Source organism: Dromiciops gliroides, chromosome 1, assembly GCF_019393635.1.
Source record: "Dromiciops gliroides isolate mDroGli1 chromosome 1, mDroGli1.pri, whole genome shotgun sequence".
Lineage (NCBI taxonomy): Eukaryota > Metazoa > Chordata > Mammalia > Microbiotheria > Microbiotheriidae > Dromiciops > Dromiciops gliroides.
The window spans coordinates 15,364,151-15,388,009 of record NC_057861.1 but is presented as its reverse complement, the minus strand read 5'-3'; the positions used below and the strand labels follow the sequence as shown (position 1 = coordinate 15,388,009).

The 23,859-nt window shown below is 45.2% G+C and overlaps 1 protein-coding gene across 2 annotated transcripts in view; it reads left to right on the top strand.

The window, feature by feature from the left end:
- The window catches only part of SGSM1 (small G protein signaling modulator 1), a 105,833-nt gene extending 82,196 nt beyond the window's left edge, over positions 1 to 23,637 (top strand). For both annotated transcript variants that reach the window (XM_043963667.1, XM_043963658.1), the window contains exons 17-25: positions 459 to 641; positions 1,559 to 1,630; positions 2,974 to 3,561; positions 7,364 to 7,488; positions 9,828 to 9,910; positions 11,953 to 12,062; positions 13,199 to 13,295; positions 13,975 to 14,142; positions 15,478 to 23,637. In XM_043963667.1, the coding sequence (XP_043819602.1) occupies positions 459 to 641; positions 1,559 to 1,630; positions 2,974 to 3,561; positions 7,364 to 7,488; positions 9,828 to 9,910; positions 11,953 to 12,062; positions 13,199 to 13,295; positions 13,975 to 14,142; positions 15,478 to 15,566 (1,515 nt within the window). In that variant the 3' untranslated portion in view covers positions 15,567 to 23,637. The remainder of the gene's footprint in view (positions 1 to 458; positions 642 to 1,558; positions 1,631 to 2,973; positions 3,562 to 7,363; positions 7,489 to 9,827; positions 9,911 to 11,952; positions 12,063 to 13,198; positions 13,296 to 13,974; positions 14,143 to 15,477) is intronic.
- The last annotated feature ends 222 nt before the right edge of the window (positions 23,638 to 23,859 follow it).

Here is a 23,859-nt window from a genome sequence, read left to right as displayed (position 1 = left end):
TGAGGGAAATGAACTAGATTTGGATTTTGGAGGCCCTGGGTTTGAATCCCGGCTCTAGGTATGTGGCCTTAGGCAAGTACCTTAAGTTTTCTGGACCTCAGTTTATTCCTCTGTAAAATGAGGGGTTTGGATTAAGTAATCTTTGATGTCCTTTCCAGTCCTAAAGCTATGATGACTTGCTGACAATTTAAAAACCAAACAGTTAAAGATTGTACCTCCCCACCCCACTCCCAGTTGCTGAAAAAAATTTGGGAAAAATAGATGTGAAATTATGGGATGTTTTCAGAAGAAACAGTTGTACCAACTTGGGCATGGGGAGGAAGAGGTAGGAAACTTCTATTGCCCAGCGCCAGCCTGGGAATGGTTGGGAGATTCCCTGTCCAGGCTGAGGTTTCGCCCCTGGCTAATGGGAGTGGACTCAGGCTCCCTGGGCCCAGTTGTGTCTGTCTTGGTGACAGGTGGACGATCAGGTGCATGCCTGCTATGAGCAGACCATGGCAGAGTGGTTGGGCTGTGAGGCCATTGTCCGGCAGAGGGAGAAAGAGTCCCATGCGGCTGCCCTCGCCAAGTGCTCCTCCGGCGCGAGCCTGGACAGCCACCTGCAGAGGATGATGCATCGGGATTCCACTATCAGCAATGAGGTGACTGCTCTTGGGATGGGAACTGGGTTGGGTGGGGTCAGGTGTGAACAGAGGGGTATATGACAGTGGTCACTGATCACACACTCCCATTGTATCATGGGACCTCAGGGGCCATCTAGTCTAACCCATCCCTGAGCAAGACTTGCCCAGGCAACCTCCGCAATGAGTGGTCATTCTGTCATTATTTAAAGACCTTTGCCAGTGAATGAACCATTCCATTCTACTTTGGAGAAGCTCTCATGGGTAGGAATTTCTACAATGAGCCAGAATTTGCCTGTTTGCAGCTTCCCTCCATTGCTCCTAGGACAATGGGACAGCCCTTCAGATACTGGGAGTCAGTTATCATGTGCCTAGACTGAGTGCCTTCAAGGGATCCTTGTTATCCATTTCCATCGCCATCCTAGTCACCCTTCTTTGATCTCAGCTTGGCTGTGTCCTTCCTATACTGTGACACTGGGAACTGAACCCAACATTCCAGATATGGTCTGACCAGGACACCAGGATCATCCACTCCCATGTTCTGGGTGCCTCGCCATTGGGTTAGGGGTGTTGAACTTCAATAATGTAGTCAGGTCTTTCTTCATATTGAGACTAAAGTACTTTGATACCTCAAACTTTCATGCAAACTATCCTAAAGATTGATTTTTGGACCCATGTGTAGGAATTTACATTGATCTCTGGGCTAGGTTACCTATGGCCTTAGTCCTGTCCTCTAGTGACATCATGCCAAGTACCACAATCCCTTGAAGCCTCAGCTCTTCAGACTGAAGTTCTTTCAGGTCCAATGACCCTGTCGGTATCTCGGGAATTTGCCTGATCTTCTGAAGGGAGGGTGTCCAACCCAGATGAAGGGGATGGGGCTAAAGAAGATACTGAGAATCACTTTTGAATCCTCCCCCATTTTTTTTTCCTTTTAGTCTTCTCAGAGCTGCAGTTCAGGAAGACAAAACCATATCCGTCTGCAGAGTGACTCCAGCAATAGCACCCAGGTAGGCGATAACAGGATGGGAGGTGCTGGAAGGGACCTTGCAGATCATTTAATCCCACCCCACTGCTCATTTTAGAGAAAAAGAAAATGAGACCCAGAGAAGGGAGTCCTTAGTTCTAGGTCACCCAGGTAGCAATCTATCAATCAATAAGTATTATTTATTTATTCATTTATTTATCCATTCATCATCCATCCATCCATTTATTTATTTGCTTATTTGTTTATTCATTCATTTATATATTCATCCATCCATCCATCCATTCATTTATGGGATAAAACAAACAATTCCATAACATAGTATAATTTTTTTAAAAAGATGATTGCCCTTGAAACTGCATATCTATCATGTACAGTTTTCTATTCATTTTAAATATATAATAAAGTTATCATGTAAATTCCCCCCTTTTTTCTTCCCACCTATAAGATTTATTTTTATTATAAGGTATTTTGTTATTTTCTAGTTACATGTAGAGATAGTTTTCAACATTTATTTTTATAATACTTCTAGTTACAAATTTTTCTCCCTTCCCTCCCCCCTCCCCAAGACAGCAAGCAACCTGATATAGGTTATATATGTATCATCACACTAAACATATTTCTACTTTAGTCATGTTATGAAAAAAGAATAAGAACAAAAGGGGAAAACCTCAAAAAAGAAAAAACAAAAACAAAAAAGTAGAAACAGTATGGTTCAATCTGCATCCAGATTCCACAGTTCTTTTTTTCTGGATGTGGAGAGCATTTTCCATCATGAGTCCTTTGGAATTATCTTGGATCACTGTATTGCTGAGAAGAGCTAAGTCTATCACAGTTGATCATCACAGAATGTTGTCAATACTATGTACAATGTTCTCCTGGTTCTGTTCATTTCACTCAGCATCAGTTCATGTAAGTCTTTCCGAACTTTCTGAAATATGCCTAAGCATATATTTATTAGGTGCTTGAGAGCCAAGATTTGAACTCAGATCTGACATATTGGATTTTAGAGTTTTATATCTACATGAGGAAACCTAGACTTGGAGAAATGAATGGTCTAAGGTCACATATTAAGTGTCACAGCTGAGTTTTTTTGGGGGGTGGGGCAATGAGGGTTAAGTGACTTGCCCAGGGTCACACAGCTAGTAAGTGTCAAGTGTGTAAGTCTGGATTTGAACTCGGGTCCTTCTGTATCCAGGGCTGGTGCTTTATCTACTGAGCCACCTAGCTGCCCCTACAGCTGAGATTTGAACCCAGGTCTTCTGACTCAAAGTCCAATGCATTCTCCATTGTGCCATGCCTAGTTTCAGCTGACCCGCCATCTTGGTCTGCCCTGGACCTAAACAATGCCTCTGTTTTTTCCTCCAGGTGTTTGAGTCTGTAGATGAAATAGAGCAGGTGGAGGCAGACAGCAGACAGGATGACACAAAGCAGCCCAAGGTCCCCAATGGGACAGTGGTTAATGGCACCTGCTCCCCCGACTCTGGCCATCCCTCTTCCCACAACTTCTCCTCAGGCCAGTCTGAGCACAGCCTCAGCACAGAAGACAGTGTCATGGAACCACTCAAAAACACCCCTCCATTGACAAGGTCTGATGGACCCAGCGCCCAGGATGGCCGCGAGCCGGACACTGCCACCCAGCTCAGGGGCAAGGCCCCGAGAGAGGAGCTGGCCATCCAGGACAGCCTGGAAGGTGACTTTCTCACCAACGACAGCCTGGATGAGTTCATGTCTGTCCCCGGGAGCCTGGATGTGGCCCTCCCAGAGAAGGATTCTTCAGTGGTAGAAAGCTGGGTGGGCAGCGAGGCGGAGAAGCAGAGCCTGGTGGAGAGTGAGGACACCCTGTCTGAGGAGCCGGAAATGGAAAGTCTCTACCCCCAACTGGAAGCCTTGACCGTGGTCGACTCAACAATCACTGAGGCCTCCCCAGTATCTTCGAGTGGAGTGACGTACTCTGTAAGTAGAGGGCAGGAGGCGTGGTTATCCCTCCAACATCCAGTGGGGTCACAGATATCGAAGGGCCATTTTCAGAGGCCGTCTGGCCCAACACTGTCAGTTTTACAGATGAGGAAACTGAGGCCCAGGAAGGTGACGGTCTTCTGCCTAAGGCCCTCTGACTCCAAAGGGCTCTTTCCAAGAGCTGCACCATGCTGCCTCTAAAGCAGAGATTCTTAACCTGGGCTCTGTGAACGTGGCTCTAAAATATATTTAGGTAACTATTTCAGTACACTTGGTTTCTTTTGTAATCCTGTGTGTTTTGTTTGATTCTCAGAAAGGGTACCAGAGGGCCAAAGGGCTCCTTGATAGAAAGTAAGTTAAGAACCCCTGCCCTAGAGCTGGAAGGAGCCTTGTAGGGCCTTCTCTTCCAACTCCCTCATTTTACAAATAGGGAAACTGAGGCCCAGATGTGTTAAGTGACATATCCAGAGTCACAAAAATAGTATCTAAGGCAAGATTTGAACCCAGGTCTTACTGATCCAAGCCTTACTCCCTATCTACTCTACCACATTTCTTTGTTGTTCCTTTGATGCTTTGATGTTTCTATGGTAATGTCAATAGGGGGCCTCTCTCCACCAATGCAGATTGAAACCCATCCACCCATTTTCATGCAGTGTAATTCTGGTCCATGTTCTAGAACGTAGGACTTCTAGAACTAAGATCCCACATAGGATTGTGAGATCTAAGTTCTAGAGCTGAAAGGGATCTCACATACCCCCTCATTCTACATATGGGGAAACCAAGGCCCAGGAAGGGGAGGCCCAGGTAATATGTGGCAGAGTAGGGATCTGAACTCAGGTTCTCCAAGTTCCTGTTGTTTCCAGGCCTCCAGAGATCATCCACTCCCCCCTCCCCTGCCCGCCCCACACACCTTGGAGACTCCCCTTCTGGTCTAGCTAGCCCAGCCCATATAAGGCAAGCCTCTATCTTTTTCTTGCACACACTGCCTTTGAAGGTGCTATTGTCTATTTGTGTGAATATATTAGCATAGGTAAAATGCCAGTTTACTTCCCCTCACTGTGTGTCTTCTCTGGGTCATCTTCATTTGTGCTTCTGAGGGTGAATGAAAGACATAGAGAACTTTAGGCAAGACAATAAAGAAAAACTTTCTAACTGGAGCCATTTCAGAGTGGTACAAAAGCTGCCTTAGGACCTATGAATTATCATCTTACTCTCCCTCAACAAACTTCAATGGCTCCCTATTACTGCTGGGATCAAATATGAGCTTCCCTGTCTGGCATGTACAGCCTTTCCCAACCTGGTACCTTCCTACCTTTCCAGTCTTTTAACACATTCATCCTCTCCAGACTGGGCCACCCAGGCATCCTCATCTATTTCCTGCTCATCTCTGACACCTGTGCTTTGCACTGGGTATCCCCCCCATGCCTGGAAGGGTCTTTTCCTCACTTCTCTCTCTTAGATTCCCTGTCTTCAATACACAGCCTAATCACTACCTCATGTAGGAGGTTCCTAGACATCCTGGAGGCTAGTACTGTCCCCATTAAGGTTACCTTGTATCTATTCTGTTTCTTATCTGCAATCAAAAGTAAAAGTCACTGTCTTGAAGGAGCTCAAATGAGCAATTACAACATGTATACAGATAACTGAATACAAAATATATCCTAGGTATATGGTAGCTGTAGGCAGCTGGAGTCAGAACGACCTGAGTTCAAATCCAGCCTCAGATACTTACTAGCAGTGTGAACCCAAACAAGTCACTTCACCTCTGTGTGCCTCAGTTTCCTCATCAGTAAAATGGGAATAATATCCGTTGATCAAATGGGATAATATTTGTAAAGTTTTGCAAACACTGAAGGGCTGATGGTGGTGATGATAATGGTGGTGTCAGGAGTATTGTTTCAGGAGGCAGGAGGATAATAATTGGGAGGGGGGCTTTCTCGAGGAGGTGGAACATGATTCACAATAAGGACATTTAATAGGCCCCATTCCTCACATCAAAGAGGATCTGGAAAGATAATTCAGTTAAGGAGTTACAGCTGGTGCTAACAGCCAGAAGATGGCGCTGGAGGACACAAGGCTTGGCTTGGGAACCTTATATCCGAGAACTGAGAGACTGTCTATCTAGTTCAACTCATACTTGAACCAGAGTTCCCTGTAGACTATCTCCCCCAAAGCGTAAGCTCTTCAGGAGCAAGGACTGTGTCTTCCCCCTTTTTGTATCTCTAGCACTTAGCACAGTGCCTGGCACATAGTAGGTGTTTACCTGCCACCAGCTAGGTGGTGAAGTGGATAGAGCTCTGGTCCTGAAGTTGGGAGGACCTGAGTTCAAATTTCACTTCAGATACTTACTAGCTGTGTGACCCTGGGCAAGTCACTTAACCCTGACTGCCTCAAACATCTGGGACCAGCTCTAAACGTCCTGATGTCTATCTTGCCACTGGACCCAGATGGCTTTGGAGGACAGAGTGAGGTGGGTGACCTTGCACAGCCCTCCCTCACCTAAATCCAATTCACTGCAAGGCCGTGATGTCATGGTCCTCTTTGGGAATGAAGGACAAACAACAACAACTATGTGGTAGGCACTGTGCTAAGCAATGGAGATACAAAAAGAAAAAAAACAAGCTAGTCCCAGTTTTCAAGGAGCTTACAATCTAATGGAAGGAGACAACATGCAAGTAAATATGTATGTATGTATGCACACACATATATATATAATATGTATATACACATACACACACACATATATAAGTTCTATAAAGGATAAATGGGGAATAATTAACAGAAGGGAAGGCATTGGAATTAAGAGGGGTTGAGGAAGGCTTCCTTCCTGTGTAGAAGTTAGACTTTTAGTTGGGCTTAAATAAAGCCAACGAGAGGTCAAGTAGTCAGAGCAGAGGAGAGAGAACATTCCAGGTATGGGGGGATAGCCAGAGAAAATGCCCACAGCTGACAAGATCTTTTTGGAGCCTGACTTGGTCTTCCAGAGTACAAAGGAAGCCAAAGAATTTCCAAAAGGAAAAAATTTCCCAAAGGAAGCCAAGAATTCCAAGAGGCAAGTGTTTGGAAGAGTGTCTCTTGGGCCTGGGGGACAAACCTATGCAAAGCAGTGCAGGTGGGAGATGGGGTGCCAAGTTAGGCGGACAGTCCTTTGAAGCAGGTAGTAGAATAAGGCTTGGAAGCAACCCCTGGTAATGGAAAGATCTGTGGGTTTGGAGTCAGAGGCCCTGGGGCATATTCCAGCTCATCCATTTGTATCCTTGTACTCATGCTAGTCTCTGTGCCTCTCTGAAAGATGATGAGGTTGAGAGATGAGCAGAGGCTCCTGTTTTCTTGACTTTGTATCTCTAGCACCTGGCACAGTGACTGGCCGTCAGTCAGAAAGCTTTTAGTAGTAATAACCAACATTTGTATGAGGATTTAAGGTTTGCAAAGCACTTTACACATGTTAACTTATTGGATCTTCACATCTGCACTGGGAAGTAGGCACTACTATTATCCCCATTTTAGAGATGAGGAAACTGAGACACAAAAAGCTCAAGTGATTTTCCCCAGGTCACGGAACCAGTGAAGGTTTAAGGCAGGATTTGAACTCATGTCCTCATTTTATAAAATAAGGGAACTGAGGTTCTGAAATGACCATGTACGTGGTCACACAGCTTGTCGGCAACAGAGTCAGAATTCAAACCCAGGGCCTCAGATTCCAAAGCCAAGGATCCTTTCCTGAGGCTACTAGGAAAGGTTGTTAATGATCTAGTACTGACTCCTCCCACCCCTTTCTGCTTCCCCCCTCCCAATTTAGCCAGAGCTGCTGGACATGTACACTGTGAACCTGCACCGCATTGAGAAGGACGTCCAGAGGTGTGACCGGAATTACTGGTACTTCACCCCTGCCAACCTGGAGAAACTTCGCAACATCATGTGCAGGTAAGTTCTCTGCCTCCTGGGTTGTGGGAGGGGGTACAGGGAAGGGGTAGGTAAGAAATGCCAGCTCCCTCTGGAACTCCCCGATTTCACTGGGTACTTTGGGGCAACCAGCTGGGAATCTCATTTTTTTTTTTCCCAACTCGTTTCAGTCAACATTTATTAAATGCTTGCTATGTTCCAGGCAGTGTGCTAAGCACTTGGGATACAAAAAGAGACAAAAGACAGTCACTGCCCTCAGGGAGATTACAATCTAACGGAAGAGACAACATAAAACAAATATAGACAGAGCAAGCTACATATAGGATAAATAGGAAATAATTAACAGAAGGAAAGCATTGAAATGGAGACAGATTGGGGAAAGCTTCCTGTAGAAGGTGGGATTTTAACTGGGACTTAAAGGAAGTCAGAGAGGTCAGGAGTCAGAGTGGAAGCCAGAATATTTTGGGCAAGGGGGACAAACAGAGAAAATGCCCAAAGCCGAGTTAGCCTAAGGAGCCTTTGGAAGGTCAGAACCACGAGGTGGTTTCCCACCTAACTTCTGCCACTTCCTTGCTGTCTGACATTTTCTTCTGCTTGTTGTTCAGTTATTTTCAGTCCTCTCCGACTCTTCATGATCCCATTTGGGTTTTTGGTTTTGGTTTTGGTTGTTTTGTATTTTTTCTTTGACAGAGATACTGGAGTGGTTTTGCCATTTCCTTCTCCAGCTCATTTTACAGATAAAGAAACTGAGGCAAACTTGATGAAGTGACTTGCCCAGGGTCACCCAGCTAATAAGTGTCTGAGACTGGATTAGAACCCAGGTCTTTCTGACTCCAGGCCCACCACTCTATCCACTGTCCCACCTAGCTGCCCATCTGACCATAGGCAAGACATTTAATTTCTCTGAATCTCATTTTCCCCATCTGTGAAACGATGATCTGTTTCTAGTTGTACTACCACCAGGGCCACCAGGTGGCACAGTGGATAGAGGTCCAGGCCTAGAGTCAGGAAGACCAGAGTACAGATCCAGCCTCAGACACTTACTAGCCATGTGACCCTGGGCAAGTCACCTAACTAACTGCTCTCTGCCTCAGTTTCCTTATCTGTAAAATAGGATTAATGATAGCATCTCCCTATCATGAGGGTAAAATGAGAGACTTATAAAGTGTTTTGCAAATCTTAAAGCATTCTACGAATGCTATTATTGTTGTTATTATCTTAAAAGTTGCCTGAGGCTCAGGCATCATATTGCAATGAAAAGAATCTTGTGGTTGAAATCAGAGGACCTCAGATCAAATCCCAGATCTGCCGGGTACTACCTGTGTGACTTTGGTAAGTTCTTGGACCTCTCGGTTTCCTCATACATAAAACGAAAGTGGAAAGATATTCAGCTACAATAAAATAAATGATAACATCACCAAGAGGTCAAAGTCTGGTGGATTGTCATGAACCATCTCAGTCCTGGGGGACTGATAAAGAAGCTCATCTTCTGCCTCTCACAAGAGAGGTGGGGTAGGAGTCCACTGGAACAGAATCTGGCATACACTGTCAGAGCACGTTGACTGTGTGGATCCATTGCTTAAGTGTTTTTCTTTGTCACAGTGGTTTGGGGAAGGAGTTCCGGGACACTGAGTGTGTCATGAAAAGAGAAGGCAAGCTTGAAACTTTAAAAAACAAAACATGAAGCAGGGGGTGTGACTTGATGGTGTCCCAAGTCCCTTCCAACTCTAAGTCCTTGATGCTTTCATCTTAGGGCTTTCCAGGTTCTTCCCTCTCTGATCCCCCTTCTAGACACCTTCCAAAATAATATCTTTCAATGGTTTTATTGATCTGTCATTTTTATGTCAAATTCAACCCTTCCCAGTGAGTCATCGCTTTTAGTCGATTGGCTAGTGCCTACGTGCCAGGCCCTGGGCTAAGCTTGTAACAAAGGATAAAAAAAAAGAAAGAAAAAAGGAAACTAAGAAATAAGAACAAATTTATAATTATATATTATACTAAATATAAATGTAATATATGAAGATAATTATTTTCCACAAGTTAATTTAAATTATTGCATTTAAATAAAATTCAATCATTTTTCATAAAGAAAACTTTATTCAGTACCTAATATTTTTAAGATCCTAAAGTAGTCATCAGCACACAGTCAAATAAATGTCCCTTGTATTCCCTTGACAAGCTTTTTGCCCCTCCCCCCAACTAGGTAAAATACCTTCGAAAAGGTACATCTATATGTGCATCCTCTGACCATTGGGGATTCATCACTCCTGGACTTACCTAAGCCTTTCTGCACCTCCTAATAGAATGTCAGCTTCTTTCTCTTCCTGGCATCATGACCTCCCTTGTTGTTTTCTTCTCAGTTACATCTGGCAGCACATCGAGATTGGTTACGTGCAGGGCATGTGTGACCTCCTGGCCCCATTGTTGGTCATCCTCGATGATGGTGAGTGACCACCAGGCTTCTCTGACTTCCTCTGTTCTTCCATTTGGGTGGTAGGATGAGTCCGACAATTTCATTCTTACTCTCTTGCCCAACATGTGGTAACTGGGCTGCTCTGCGAGAAGCCATATAAAGCCTGCTAGGCTTCATCCAAAACAGGCAATGAATTACTAGACCAGTCTATTATGATAGTGGATAAAATCGACCTTGGAGTTAGCAAGACATTTGGCAAAATCTTATGGATAAGATGGAAAAACATGGGCTAGAAATAGGACAGAGAGTTGGATTCCAGATTGGTTTGAATGGGTGGGTCCAAAGATTCATCATTAAATGTCTTGATGTTGACTTGGAAAGAGGTCTCTAGTGGAGTTCCCCAGGGCTCTGTGCTGCTTTTGTCATTCAGTTGTTTAGCCCTGAGCAGTTCAGCACTTTTTATTAGTACCTTGGATAAAACTGGCCTGACAGGTAATCAGATTTACAGGAATAGGAGGGATACCGATTGTGCCACATGATAGCATCCAAAATTCCAAAAAAAAAAAGATGTTGACAGGTTAAAACACTGGGTCAAATACATGATGGTGAAATTTAATAGGTATAAATATTAAGTCTTACACTCAGGTTCCAAAAATCAACTCCATATTTATAAGATATAGGAGGTATGTCTAACAGATGATTAGTTTGAAAAAGATCTGAGGGTGTTAGTAGACTACATGCTCAGCTCTGAGACAGCAGAGTGAGATAGTAGCAACAACAACCAAGAAAAACATACAGTTTTAGGCTGCGTTGAGAGAACCTGAGCATCCATGACTAGGAAGACCACAGTCCTTGGCTCTTGTCAGACATTATCTGCAATGTTGAGTTTGGTTCTGGGCACCAGAGTTCAGGAGGGACATCAATAAACTGAACATTGTAATCCTCTGAGGATTGGTTGAAAGACATGAGAATAATTAGCCTGGAGAAGAGAAAAGGGAACAATGAAAACTGTCTTCAAGCATCCAAAGAGGGATTAGCTTTGTTCTGCTGGGCCTCAGAGAGCAGAGCAAGAATCAACTACTAGAAGTTCCAAAGAGACCAGTTTAGAATGATTTCATGAAAAACTTCCTAACAATGAGAGCAATCCCCTTGTGAAAGGTGGTGAGCTCCTCATCACTGGAGGTCTCCAAGAAAAGGCTGAAGGACCAACTGTCAGGTAAGTTGTAGAAGAGATTCTTGTTTATGTCTCGATTGGATGAAATGGCCTCAGAAGTCCCCTCCAGCCCAGAGATTCTGCACTTTTTAGCTTTATCTGCTCAGAGGGATGCAGGAAGATGACTGTTGACATCTGAGCCCCATTGTAAGAAGGAGAGATGCTGTGGACTTGGAGAAATAGCTCTGGATTTGACATCAAAGGGCCTGGGTTCCAGACAGCTCTCTGCCTCCTAGCCTTGTGATCTTGGGGGCGTCCTTTCCCCTCCCCAGGCCTCAGTTTCTTCCTTTGTAAAAAGTGGGGGTTCAGAGGATCAGAGGGACTTTCAAGATCATAAAGCCTCACCCCATCGTTTGACAGAAAAAGAAACTGATGCCCAGAGAGGGAAAAAAACACTTTTCCAAGGTTGCAGAGCTAATAAGTGATAGAGCTGGGATTTGAATTCCAGTTCTCTGACTTGAAATTGTACTCTTTTCTCACTATACTGGATGGATGGGATAAGCATTTATAAAGTACCTACTTTGTTCCAGGGACTGTGCCAAGCACTTTACAAATACCTCATTTGATCCTCACAAGAACCTTGGGAAATAGGTGCTATTATCCTTATTTTTATGGTTGAGAAAACTGAGGCAGACAGAGGTGAGGTGACTTGCCCAGGGTCACACAGCTAGTAAATGACTGGATTTGAACTCAGATCTTCCTGACTTGAGGCCCAGATGGCTCTGTGCACTGTGGTGCCCCCTAGCTGCCATACTGGATGAGCTGATTCCCTGAGATCTCTCCCGACTCTGGAGCTCCCAGGGTCTTCGGGAGTTCCTGGGTGTTGTCTGACCTCTTCTTTTCTCTGATGCATCTCTAGAGGCCCTTGCTTTCAGCTGCTTCACAGAACTCATGAAAAGGATGAATCAAAACTTCCCTCATGGAGGTGCCATGGATACCCACTTTGCTAACATGAGGTCCCTCATCCAGGTAAGTCGTGGAGATGCCAGAAGATGTAGAGGAAACAAAGCCACAGGAGGGCATCCAGCAAGGGCCAGCAAGGCTCACCCCCAAGGGCTGGCCCATTTCACTTTGTCAAAAGCTTGTTGACTGACCGACTGACTGCCCTAAATGCCCCAGTAAGTAAGTGACAGAAGCAGCAAGGTCCTCTGACTCTATGCCCAGTCTCCTTTGTCACAGTATCAAGCTGTCTTTTTGGCTTTTGCCAAAAAATGCCAGCACTTAGCACAGGGGCTCTTTTTTTTGGCGGCGCAGTGAGGGTTAAGTGACTTGCCCAAGATCACACAGTTAGTAAGTGTCAAGTGTCTGAGGTCAGATTTGAACTCAGGTCCTCCTGAATCCAAGGCTGGTGCTTTATCCACTGTGCCACCTAGCTGCTCCCACAGGGGCTCTTAAATTGAATTCCTGACTCTGGAGCAAGCCCCTTATCTACTCCTCCAAGCTATCTTTCAACCATGCTGTTATAATAACAAAATCTCATGTTTCTATAGCTCTTTAAGGTGTTCAAGGTATTTTTCTCCATAATACTCTTTGAGGTTGGCAGTTCAGAAGTTCTTATACCCATTTTATTGATGTGGATAACAAGTCTTGGAGAGGGGAAGTAGTTTGCTCATAGAACAATACTATTCATTAACATTTATTTCTGGAGAAACAAGACTGGGGCAAAGATGTGAATTATTTTCATCCGTTTCAAGGGCTGTTCATATGAAAGAGGGATTAACTTTGTTCTGTTGTTCAGTTGTTTCAATCGCTTATGACTCTTCATGATCCCGTTTGGGGGTATCTTGGCAAAGATACTGGAGTGCTTTGCCATTTCCTTCTCCAGCTCATTTGACAAATGAAGAGACTGAGGCAAACAGGGTGAAGTGACTTGCCCAGGGTCACATGACTAATAAGTGTCTGAGGCCAGATTTGAACTCAGGTCTTCCCGACTCCAGACCATTCTGAATAATGTATGTTGTGGGTATTTTGGTGCAGGTCCCCCTTTTTTTCCCCTTAATGATCTGACTCTCAGGGGGAAGATGCCCAATAATGGGCTCATTGGGTCAACAGGAGACTTTCCCTTCAGGTGCAGTACTGACGTGGCTCTCTCTTTTCTTTGGTAGATTTTGGACTCGGAGCTTTTTGAGCTCATGCACCAGAATGGTGATTACACACATTTCTACTTCTGCTACCGCTGGTTCCTCCTGGATTTTAAGAGAGGTATGAGCCTCAGGAGGGGTTGGCTACCCTGCTGTACTTTGGAGGCAGAGCTGTCCAATGGGAGGGAGGCGGCTCAAGAGCAACCGGGGATAACCAAACTCAGTGGCTCTTGGAGGCCACGTAGTCCAACCTCTCCATTTTGCAGAAGAGAAAACTGAGGCTTAGCAGAGTTTGGGGATTTACCCAAGGTCACACAGCTCATAGTAGCAGAATTAGGATTCAAACCCAGAACCTCTGACTCCCATTCCAGTTCTCTTTCTCCTACGCCACGGTGCCCCTAGAAGTGACGAAAGCATGAGTCATGAAGAATATCAGACATTTCTCTAACACTTTAAGGTTTTCTAACACATTTTACATAATAACGCCTACCCCATTTGAGCCTCCCCAGACCCCATTGGAGTAGGCATTATTATTATTTCCATTTTTATACCTAAGGAAACTGAGGTATGAGTGACTTGAGGTTGGGAGATCTAGACGTCCCAAGACCTTGATGTTGTTGATGCCAGGCCGAGGCCATCAATGCTCTTGGTACCCATCTGTTGAATGGGGTGAATGATTAGCCATGGATTGAGCTGAGTTCTGCTTAAAGGTGGTTGAGTGAGGGGCAGCGGGACAGTTATGAACAGAGGGCCTGCTGTCTCTGGACCCTCCCTGAAGCCGTGGTTTGGTGTTTCCATAGAACTAGTCTACGATGACGTCTTCTCCGTCTGGGAAACCATTTGGGCTGCCAAGCACGTCTCTTCCTCCCACTATGTCCTATTCATTGCCCTGGCCTTGGTGGAGGTATACCGTGACATCATCTTGGAAAACAACATGGATTTCACAGATATCATCAAGTTCTTTAACGGTACCACAGCGGTGGGGGGGGGGTGCTGCTGAGGGAGACGAGGAGAGGGGAAGCCTTGGGTGTCCAAAAGGGAAATAGTACCTTAGGTTAAACCAACTCCTGTCTAGGGCTGACTTGGTGGAGATGAAGGAGGAAGGTTTGTCCGAGTGAATTCTGTTCACTTTAAATTCCATTATTTTCCCCAAACGGAGATGACTGCATAATGCTTGGGGTGACCTACCTTGGAGGCCCAGACTCTAGCATGGAATCTTGGAGCTAGAAGGGACTTGTATTTCCTTCAAAATGGCCCCTGATTTTACACATAAGGAAAGACTGTGGAACTGGGAATTGGGAGAGCTGAATTTGAATCCCAGTGCCCACTTGGACAAGTCACTGAACGCCTCTGTTCCTCAGTTTCCCCCTCAGGAAAAAAAAAAGGAGTTGGGCTAAACAGTCTGGGAAGAATCTGACACTCACAGAGTTTTAGGGGTGAAAGACATTTTAGAACAGTTCCTGACACAAAGTAGGCCCTTATTAAATGCTTTTTTTTTTTGGGGGGGTGAGGCAATTGGGGTTAAGTGACTTGCCCAAGGTCACACAGCTAGTAAGTGTCAAATGTCTGAGGCTGGATTTGAACTCAGGTCCTCCTGACTCCAAGGCCGGTGCTTTATCCACTGCGCCACCTACTTACTTTGTTGCCTTCCATCTTGGAGTCTGTCTGACCCAACTGGTACCTAAATAGGAATCTTTTCTGCAAAATCTCTGAGAAGAGACCTACTGGAAGACCTCTGATTATGGGAGGAGCTCACCAGCCCTTCCAGCAGCCCACTCACTTCTGGGAATGCTCAGGCCTTTTGGAAGAAATTTCCTTCCACTGAATCTCTTTTTAATTTTATTTTAATTTCAATTTAAAATATTTATTTATTTATTTGTAATCTCTTTTTAAGAATAGGCCTTTCTTTAAGGCCCCTCCCAGTCCTAACATCCCCTGTTCTAAGGCCCCTCCCAGCCCTGACATTCCCTGTTCTAAGATCTTTCCCAGCTCTCATTTTCTGTGTTCTAAGGACCCCTCCCACCTCTGACATTCTCTGTTCTAGGGCCCCTCCCACCTTTGACATTCTCTGTTCTAAGGCCTCTTCCAGCTCTGCCATTCCCTGTCTAAGTTTCCTTGCAGGTATAATATCCCATAATTCTATGGTGATTTCAATGAAAATGAAGTACAATTTCCCAGCAGTCTTGGTTCTCTTCCAATCCTCCTGTGTCCTCCGAGCCTCATTGGAGGCCAGTGGCTTCCCTGAGTCCAGGGCTGTCCCAGATGTTTTGCTCACTTGGATTTTCTCCCCTCTCTCTTCTCAGAGATGGCGGAGAGGCACAATACTAAACAGATCCTGAAACTAGCCCGAGACCTCGTCTACAAGGTTCAGACTCTGATTGAGAACAAGTAAAGGGCTGACAGTGGTACCGGCATCCCCTGGAAGTTCCTGCCCGAGGCTCTGGTTCCACACCTTCAAGAAAGACTTTGGGACCTGGCCAAAGACCCGGGCTGTTCCAGCAAGAGGAAGCGTCTCCTGTCTGGATGTGCAGCAGGCAGGAGAGGGGTTTGTTCCTTCGGTCCAACTTTCTCCTTATGTATAGTTCAACCAAAGATCTTGTCTTTGTCGGAAAAAGTCTCTTGTAGGGGGAGGGAGGGGATGACTGGAAAAAGCAGGAAAATGTTCCTCCTTTGCCTCATTGCTCTTCCTCTCCTCCCTCAAGATCCATCTCCCCTGGTCCCAGTAACCCCGCCGTCTTCTGAAGTAGCAATGGAGCCTTCCAGGAAGGGACCTGACCTCACCTTTAGGGTGGAGGCCGACCTGGCTGCCCCGCTGGGTCCTTTGTTCAGAATGAGCAGGGGGCGGGGGATGGAGGACCACAGATGGCTATAATGAAGGTATCCAAGTCCCTTCCACCTTCTTCCACCCACTGCCAAGGTCTGCCACCCCCAGCCCAGCCCAGACAAGGAAAAACCCAGAAATATCCAGGATGGCCTAGTTTCCTTTCTGATGTTTGGGTCTCTGTTCTATGCTGCTCCCTCATTCCCTCCCCCAGGAGGACACTATTTTTTCCTTAAAGGGGAAACTTCCCGTTCCACACCTCAGTGCCACTCAAAGGTCTGGATCCCAGCCAACAAGGGTTTCTTCTTGAGAGCTCTCATGGGGGGCTAGCTAGGGCCTCCTCATGGTGAACTCTGGGAGGGTGAACAAGATTGGGGAGTCCTTCCTAAGTATCCTTCTCCCCTCTTTTTTAAAAAACTCAGGTAGGAGGAACAGAAGATGAGCCCTGTTTGATGACTCATCAGGGAGTTTGGGAGGTCTGGCTGGGTGGAGCCTTTCGAAGACAGAGTGGGGCTCAGGTGAGGTAGTTTCCCTAGAAAAGGTCCTGCTGAAGGGGGCAGCTAGGTGGCACAGTGGATAAAGCACCGGCCCTGGATTCAGGAGGACCTGAGTTCAAATCCAGCCTCAGACACTTGACACTTGATACTTACTAGCTGTGTGACCCTGGGCAAGTCACTTAACCCTCATTGCCTGGCCAAAGGAAAAAAAAAAGGGTCTGGCTGAGAAGTTGATCTGTGTTAGAAGAAGTCTGCACCCAAGACTCCTTCCTCTTCTGTTGTCCATCTGGGATGACCTCCAGCTACAGACTCATCCTAAGTAGGTTTTCTCTTTCCCCTCCTTCCCTTCGATGATTTCGGTCTCCCCAGTGCCCTAATTCTGAGCAAAGGCCCCAGATCAGAGAAAGGCAGCCCCAAGTGGGAGAGTGAAGTTCCCTTCTCCGTCCCCTCTTCCCAGAAAACCATTCGGTCCCTTTGTGTTTGACTCTCCCCCGGCCATCTCAACCTGCCTAAAATCTCTCCTGCCAGATACATAAATAGCCCTGAATTGTTCCAGGGAAACAAACCAAATGTATACAAAACATGAGAGGCGACGGGAGTAGTGGATACTCCTTAGAATCAGAAAGATCTAGATTCAAATCCTGCCTCAGATGCTTATTACCTACATTATCTTGGGCACATGGCTTCCCCTCTCTGGGCCTCAGTTTCCTCTTCATCTCTAAAATGAGAGGGGGTGGACTGGCCAGTCTCTGGGGTCCCTTCCAGCTCTACAAATCCTACATACAATGGGCCACTCAGCCTGTGTATACAATTATTGTATCGGAGATGAGAGAAGCAGAAATCTTCTATGGGAGCCATAACTCTCATTTCCAGAGTTATATCATAACTCTATGAAGACAGCTGCCCCAGTTCTTATTCCCATTTTACAGAGAGGAAAGTGAGACTCAGAAGCAAAGTGACTAACTCAGGGTCACACAGCTACTGAGTGTCAGAGCTGGGATTTAATGCCAGGTCTTCTGGCCCCAGGTTCAGTTCAATAAATGTTTCTTAAGCACCAGCTGTGTGCTCAGTCCTGGGGATACAAAACCAGAAATAGAGCAGCCCCCCCATTCTCCACCACATCATGTCTAGTAACAGTATTTGCAAGGCAACATCCATTTCCTCCAGGAGGAAAAGGCTCTCTTGATGTCTGCCCTGCCTTGTCCTCTCTCTCCCTTCTGATGGAATTGGGGTCTCTTCTCTTGACATCATCTTAAGAAGACCCTACTTGGCAAGCCATGGGGATGCCTGGGCTTCCTTACCCCGATGAACCATCTGTCTACAGTTTTCAGAGTCGACCTTAAGACATCTGAAGTCTGAGTCCACACTGATCCTGGCATCCTCTTTTGTTCAGTTCAGCATCTCCTATCGCTTGTCAGGTGTTCAGGAACAAAAAACAATCAAACACACACACACACACACACACACACACACACACACACACACACACACACACACACATATATATATATATATACATATACCTATAAAGCTCCCTTAGAGAAATGTTTAAAAACCCAAATATTCCCAAGTCATTGTGGTTTGGACAAAGTACCTGAGAAACCCTGGACAAAAAAAAAATCTTCTCCCTGTTCTGATGGTTTTCCAGAAAGCATCTCTTGGCCGTTCAACGGTTGTGTTTTTGGAATACCTGGAACTTACCCTATTTCTTGTACATCTCATGTGCTCGTGCATCGCCAGATTCAAACAACTGTGAGTCATTTGGCAAATGGGACTGAAGCTTTTCAGTGTTATATACTTATCTTGTAAGTGTTTACCAGATGTATACATACATGTGAGAGGCAGGGTGGTAAAATTCAGTGAGCAATTATTAAGCCCCTCCTGTGTTCCAATTACTGGGCTAGGCACTGGGGATACAAAGACAAAACAAAACACAGCCCCTGCCTTCAAGACATTTATAGTCCACTGGAGGTGCTTATATTTTATAGGACAGACAGCTTATATGGCTAGACTTGGAGTCAGGAAGACCTGACTTCTAGTCTTGTCTCTTCCTAGATGTATGACCCTGGGCAAGTCACTTGACCTCTTTCAAACTTCTCTGTTAAGTTAGAGACAGGCTTCAATCTGCTTGGGTGTAGGAAACCTCCATTGAGAAACTCCCAGGTCCTTACTATACTGATATCTCTATATAGACAAATGTAGAGAAGTCTCTGGAGGAGGTCAAGCTATTATTATCATTTTTATTTATTTATTGTGGGATGAAACTTTTTGCTTCTGAAAACTGGATGGCTCATGCTTTCCTGCTCTTCTAATGGTGTATCCAGATGTGATTTTCTCATGCCAACTTTTCTGTTATTCCCATGAAAAATTACGGGCAGAGAAAGGACCCTTGACTCCCTTCTTCTTCTGTGTGAATGGATGTCCACTGGTCTAAGTCGTGGATTGAACTAGGCTATGGAACTGAACATAGCCCTGATCTGAAGTTTCAATGTGTACATAAATATATATAAATACACAAATGTATAGGTATATAACATATAGAGATATATTAGGTAACTTTGACTTATTTATTGCCTAACCTACCTCATGGAGGGGGGTGAGGATGGGCATTTTTCAATTTTGGAATATTTAAAACAGCCTTGGAGCTAGTTACTTGCCTGCTCTCTCAGGCAAGTGAAATAGAATGCTGGTGTTCTATTTTTTTTTTAACTACTAGTATCCACTCTCTCTCTCGGGAGATTGATTTATGTGAGCTGGTCAGTTTTCAAGTCCTTATTTATGAGACTGGTTTAAAATGTATGAAGTGTCCTATGTGTTATCTATCTAGTCCCTTCTTTGACTCAACTCCCAAGATCAAAGGCAGTTTTCTATAGAAAACACCTGTCTCTAAGGGGCTTCTAAAAATGGGCATCAGAGCTGTTCATTAGCACTAGCCAACCGGGCTAGATACTGAGGCAGCTTTGACCAAGGGTAGCAGCAGATCCCACCTGCAGGAGAAAGGAACGGTGAAATGCCATGTTGGAAATCAGACTATACTTTCACATCATTGGGGAAATTCCCAGCATCACTCTGAGCTGTCCCATGTGAACAGTGTATAGAGATGGATGGACTTTTGAGTCAGTGGTTCTCCAAAGCTTCACATTTTCACCAGCCCTACTATCTCCCACAGACCACATACCTCACCCCCAAATTTCCTGAGTGGATTGGGGAAATGGCACCATCTTAGGTGAGCCTGGTTTTTTTAAGCTGGCTAAAGTGAGGTATTAAGTTGGTCCAGAACCACAAATCCAGATGCTATCAGATTGTATACACACATTCGAATTCCAGAATACCAGCATGTAAAAAAAGCCAGAAGTGACTTTTGGACCCTATTTGAAGAACTTCTTTATGAGAAAGAGTCCTTTGGCTGATAGACCCTTGTTGTGGAACAAGAAGGAAGGTCCTTCATGGGGACCCAGAGATTAATAATACCCCGAGAAGTTTTCCCAGGGGCAGCTAGGTGGCGCAGTGCTTAAAACATCGGCCCTGGATTCAGGAGGACTTGAGTTCAAATCTGAACTCAGACCCTTGACACTTACTAGCTGTGTGGCCCTGGGCAAGTCCCTTCACCCTGTTTGCCTCAGTTTTCCCATCTGTAAAGTGAGCTGGGGGCAAACCCCACTAGTATCTTTGCCAAGAAAACCCCAAATGGGGTCACAACTGAAACAACTCGACAACCACAACGAACTACATTTTTGGTTTTAGTGACACTTTTTCGTTTGGTCCTTCTGATGGTTACTAAAGGAAATCTGTGGGATGAGAGATGTTCCTGAGGTACCCATGGCCTGTGGCCCCTCCACCAGCCTTATTGTTCCATAATCTGCCGGTCCCCTTGTTCTGATCTTGTTCCAAATCTCCGTTTTCATGCTGTTTCTTGTTCTGCCAGCCTCACTGTTCCGTATCCCAACAGACCCTTTCCTCAATAGTGTTCTTCCAGCATCCTCATTCTTATATTGCAACACCCCATCCTATTATCATCCTGGTATCCTGCTGGGTCCATTCTTCTGCCATCATTCAGCCAGCTTCACGACCCCCTCAGCCTTAGTTCCGTGTACACAGGCCTATAGCCATGTACCAGAATTTCCCTTTGATGCTTGCAGACCCACGTTCGGACTCCGCCTCGTGGGAAGCGGGGCGCCCACGTACCTGTTGAACTCGCACAAATGCCTAATCTAATGCACTACTGCTCTCCTTGTTCTCGATGATATATTTTTACTAACAACAAAAAAGTCTAAGTTAATATTCTTGCTTTTTGTAAAGGACTTCTTACATAACTGCATTCATCTGAACTCTCTGTAGTCATGGATGAAGGAGTGGCCACATCTTCTTTAAGCATTCCTGAACATGTGAGTTTGGGGAGTATGTGGTCTTTGTCCCTAAAATGTATGTATGTGTGTGTGTATATATGTGTGTGTATGTTTGTATGTTTCAGGCATCTTTGCCTTTTGTGGTGTTGAGACTGAAAATAATGTTTCTGTGGGAGATTTCATGTGGATTGGACTAATTCCACTTATGACCAAGATGGTGGCACACAGGTGTTTGAGTGATGCCCTAGCATGATTTCCCTTCTCTTTCCTAGGCCTTTTCCTCTCCCAGCCAACCAAAAGTAAGACCACGGGTTGTTTCTTTATTTTGTCACAAAGATGATACCAGAAGGGTGAGAGCCTTTCCTGGGTGGGTTGGGAAGAAAGAGAAAGCCACATTGTTTCCACCATTAAGCACTCTACTTAATCCCTACCTCCCCACATTTCTGAGTGGGTGCACAAGTGTTTCCCAGCTCCCCTTTCCATCTCTTCCCTTCCCTTCACCCTTTGTTTTCCTCCCTCTCCTTGGAGACTGATATGGTGAGCAGGCAACATAGTGGAAAGAATTATCAAATCTGGTGTCAAAGACCTCTGGGTTTGATCCATGACTCTACTGTTACTGCCTGCAGTGTGAGACCTTCAGGAAGTCACTTAAATTTTCAGTGCCTCAGTTTCCTCCTCTGTAAAATGAGATTATTGGTCTGGATGATCTCTAAGGTCCCTGATTTTATAATTCTCTCCCGGGAGTAGCCCAAGATAATAGGTTCATTGTCCCTCTTCCTGCCCCCCCCCCCCCCCCCCCCCCGCCATTTATTAAGCACCTTCTGCATTCCAAGTGAAAGGCCTTGGAGTCGGCTCTGACACACACTAGCTTTGTGACCTTGGGCAAGTCATTTAAGCTTTTGTCGAACTAGGCAAGTTTCTGAGACTGTAAATTGTGATACTCTGCATTAATAGAGGGGATTTCTTCATTGAGAGTTCCCTACACCATTGAAATCTCAGGTCCAGCCTTCCCCCTCCAAAAAGTGTTCCAGCATTTCTGAACCTGGACCATAATAACTGGGGGAAAAAACCTTTTAACTAAGCTTTGAAACTTTGGGGAAAAAAGGTGATCCAGAGACTGTAGGTGCTGGACCTACAAAGACAAAAATGAAATGTCCCTGCCCTCAAAAAGCTTGCATTCTAAATAAGAAGACAGAAGGCTTACATGGATAAGTGAATGCAAAATACAGGAGATCCCCAAAGTCAGTGCAACTTCAGCTTTATGAATAAATTCAACCCATACCAAGACAAAATAAATCATATTCCCTTTACACAATAAATGCAGTGGAATTTGGGGAAGTGGGGCCCCTGTTACCACAATGGGGGAGGAACCAGAATCTCTTCCACTCACTTTTCCTCCCCCTCCCTCATCCCTCCAGTCCTTTTCTTTCCTTGGGCTATTTGCCTGGTCCTTCCTGTCACCCAAACTTCATTGGCATTTCATCCTTGACCCACTCTTTCTCCTTTGATTGTTCATTTTATATTTTATATTTGTTTGGGGACTTTGGAGAAGTGACAGGGGCCCGGGAGTAGAAATCAAATCATGTCATTGTTAGATTTAGTGCTACAAAGGTTAAAGGTCACTCACCTTAATTTACAGAAAAGAAAACAGAGTCCAGGAAAGGGGGAGTGAGTTGCTTTAAGCCACGTGGCTAACAAGTAGCAGAGACAGGATTCAAACCCGGGTTCTCTTCTGGTTAAGGCTCAGAATGAATGGAGACCATCTCTTATGCACTTACAAAACCCCTGAGCTTCACTTACTCAAAATGGTCAGTGACTTGGAGGTTTATAGGGCATGGATTCTCCTGGAAATGAGACAGGCCCTCCGGGTACCGGAAGGATAACAAGGTTGGTGTGTGGTGGGTGGGTAGGACCCTGAAATGTTTACCTTAGAGGACCCCAGGCTACAGCCTATGGGATGTTAGGGCATTAGGGATGAGGAGAGAGTTGTTAATAGCCCAAAGGCACGTACACAATAGCACAATTCAATTCTCTCTGAAGTGCCGACTTCCCATCAGGATTACACCTCCTGCTCCTTAACACCAGCAAAGTGAGGTGACCAGAGAACCGTCAGCCTGGACTGCTGAAATTGACCCTGAGACCTCCCTGCTTTGGGATCCTATCTCAATAAATGGATGACCTGTCCAGCTGTTACCTTCAGTAGCCATTCCCCTGTCCAGAAATAAACTAGGGGGGGGGGGCCTTCTTCCTAACCTCCTCCTTGTCTCCCCCAAGACCAGATCCCATTCTAACAGGGGACTTCTTCTAACTTGGAATACCCTTGGTAGGAAAGGCACTGACCACCACCACCCACGTACTCCCTAGCCAAAAATCCACAAAGATCTCTGGTTAAATAGCCCATGAGAGCAGGCTCCACTTCATGGAAGCCTTGGTCTTTTTCAAAGTAAATAATGCATATGGGCCTTGGTGTCTCCATTCCATCTCCAGGGTGATGCTGGGCTGCCGTGTCTCTGGCTTGGATGCTATCCTGGTCTGGGGGAGGGGGGGGGAATCCTTCTTATGCGATCAGTTGATGTTGTGGCTTTTATGGTATCATGTAACCGTGTCACCAATTTATGAGCACATGCGATCTCTGTGTGGTGGTTTAATATGTTTAATATGTTTTATATGGGTCTTGGCCCTGCTTTTTTTTTATTATTGTAAAGTGTTCTTTACTGTTCCAAAAAAAAAAAAAAGTTGCGAACTCTGGTCCCTGTGGTCTCTGTGTTTTCAGAACAATAAAATCATTACTGGTTGGTCTCTCTGTTTCTGTTCTTGGATGAAGGGATATTTGCAGGCAATGAACTAAGAAATAATAATAATAATACATACCTACAGTTTACAGACTTTTTCAAGCAGCCTGGTGTAATAGACAGAGCTGGCCTCAGATTCAGGAACACCTGGGTTCAAGTCCAGGCCTGCCTCTAATATATACTGGCTGTGTAACCCTGGGTAAGTCATTCTACACAACACTCCAAACCA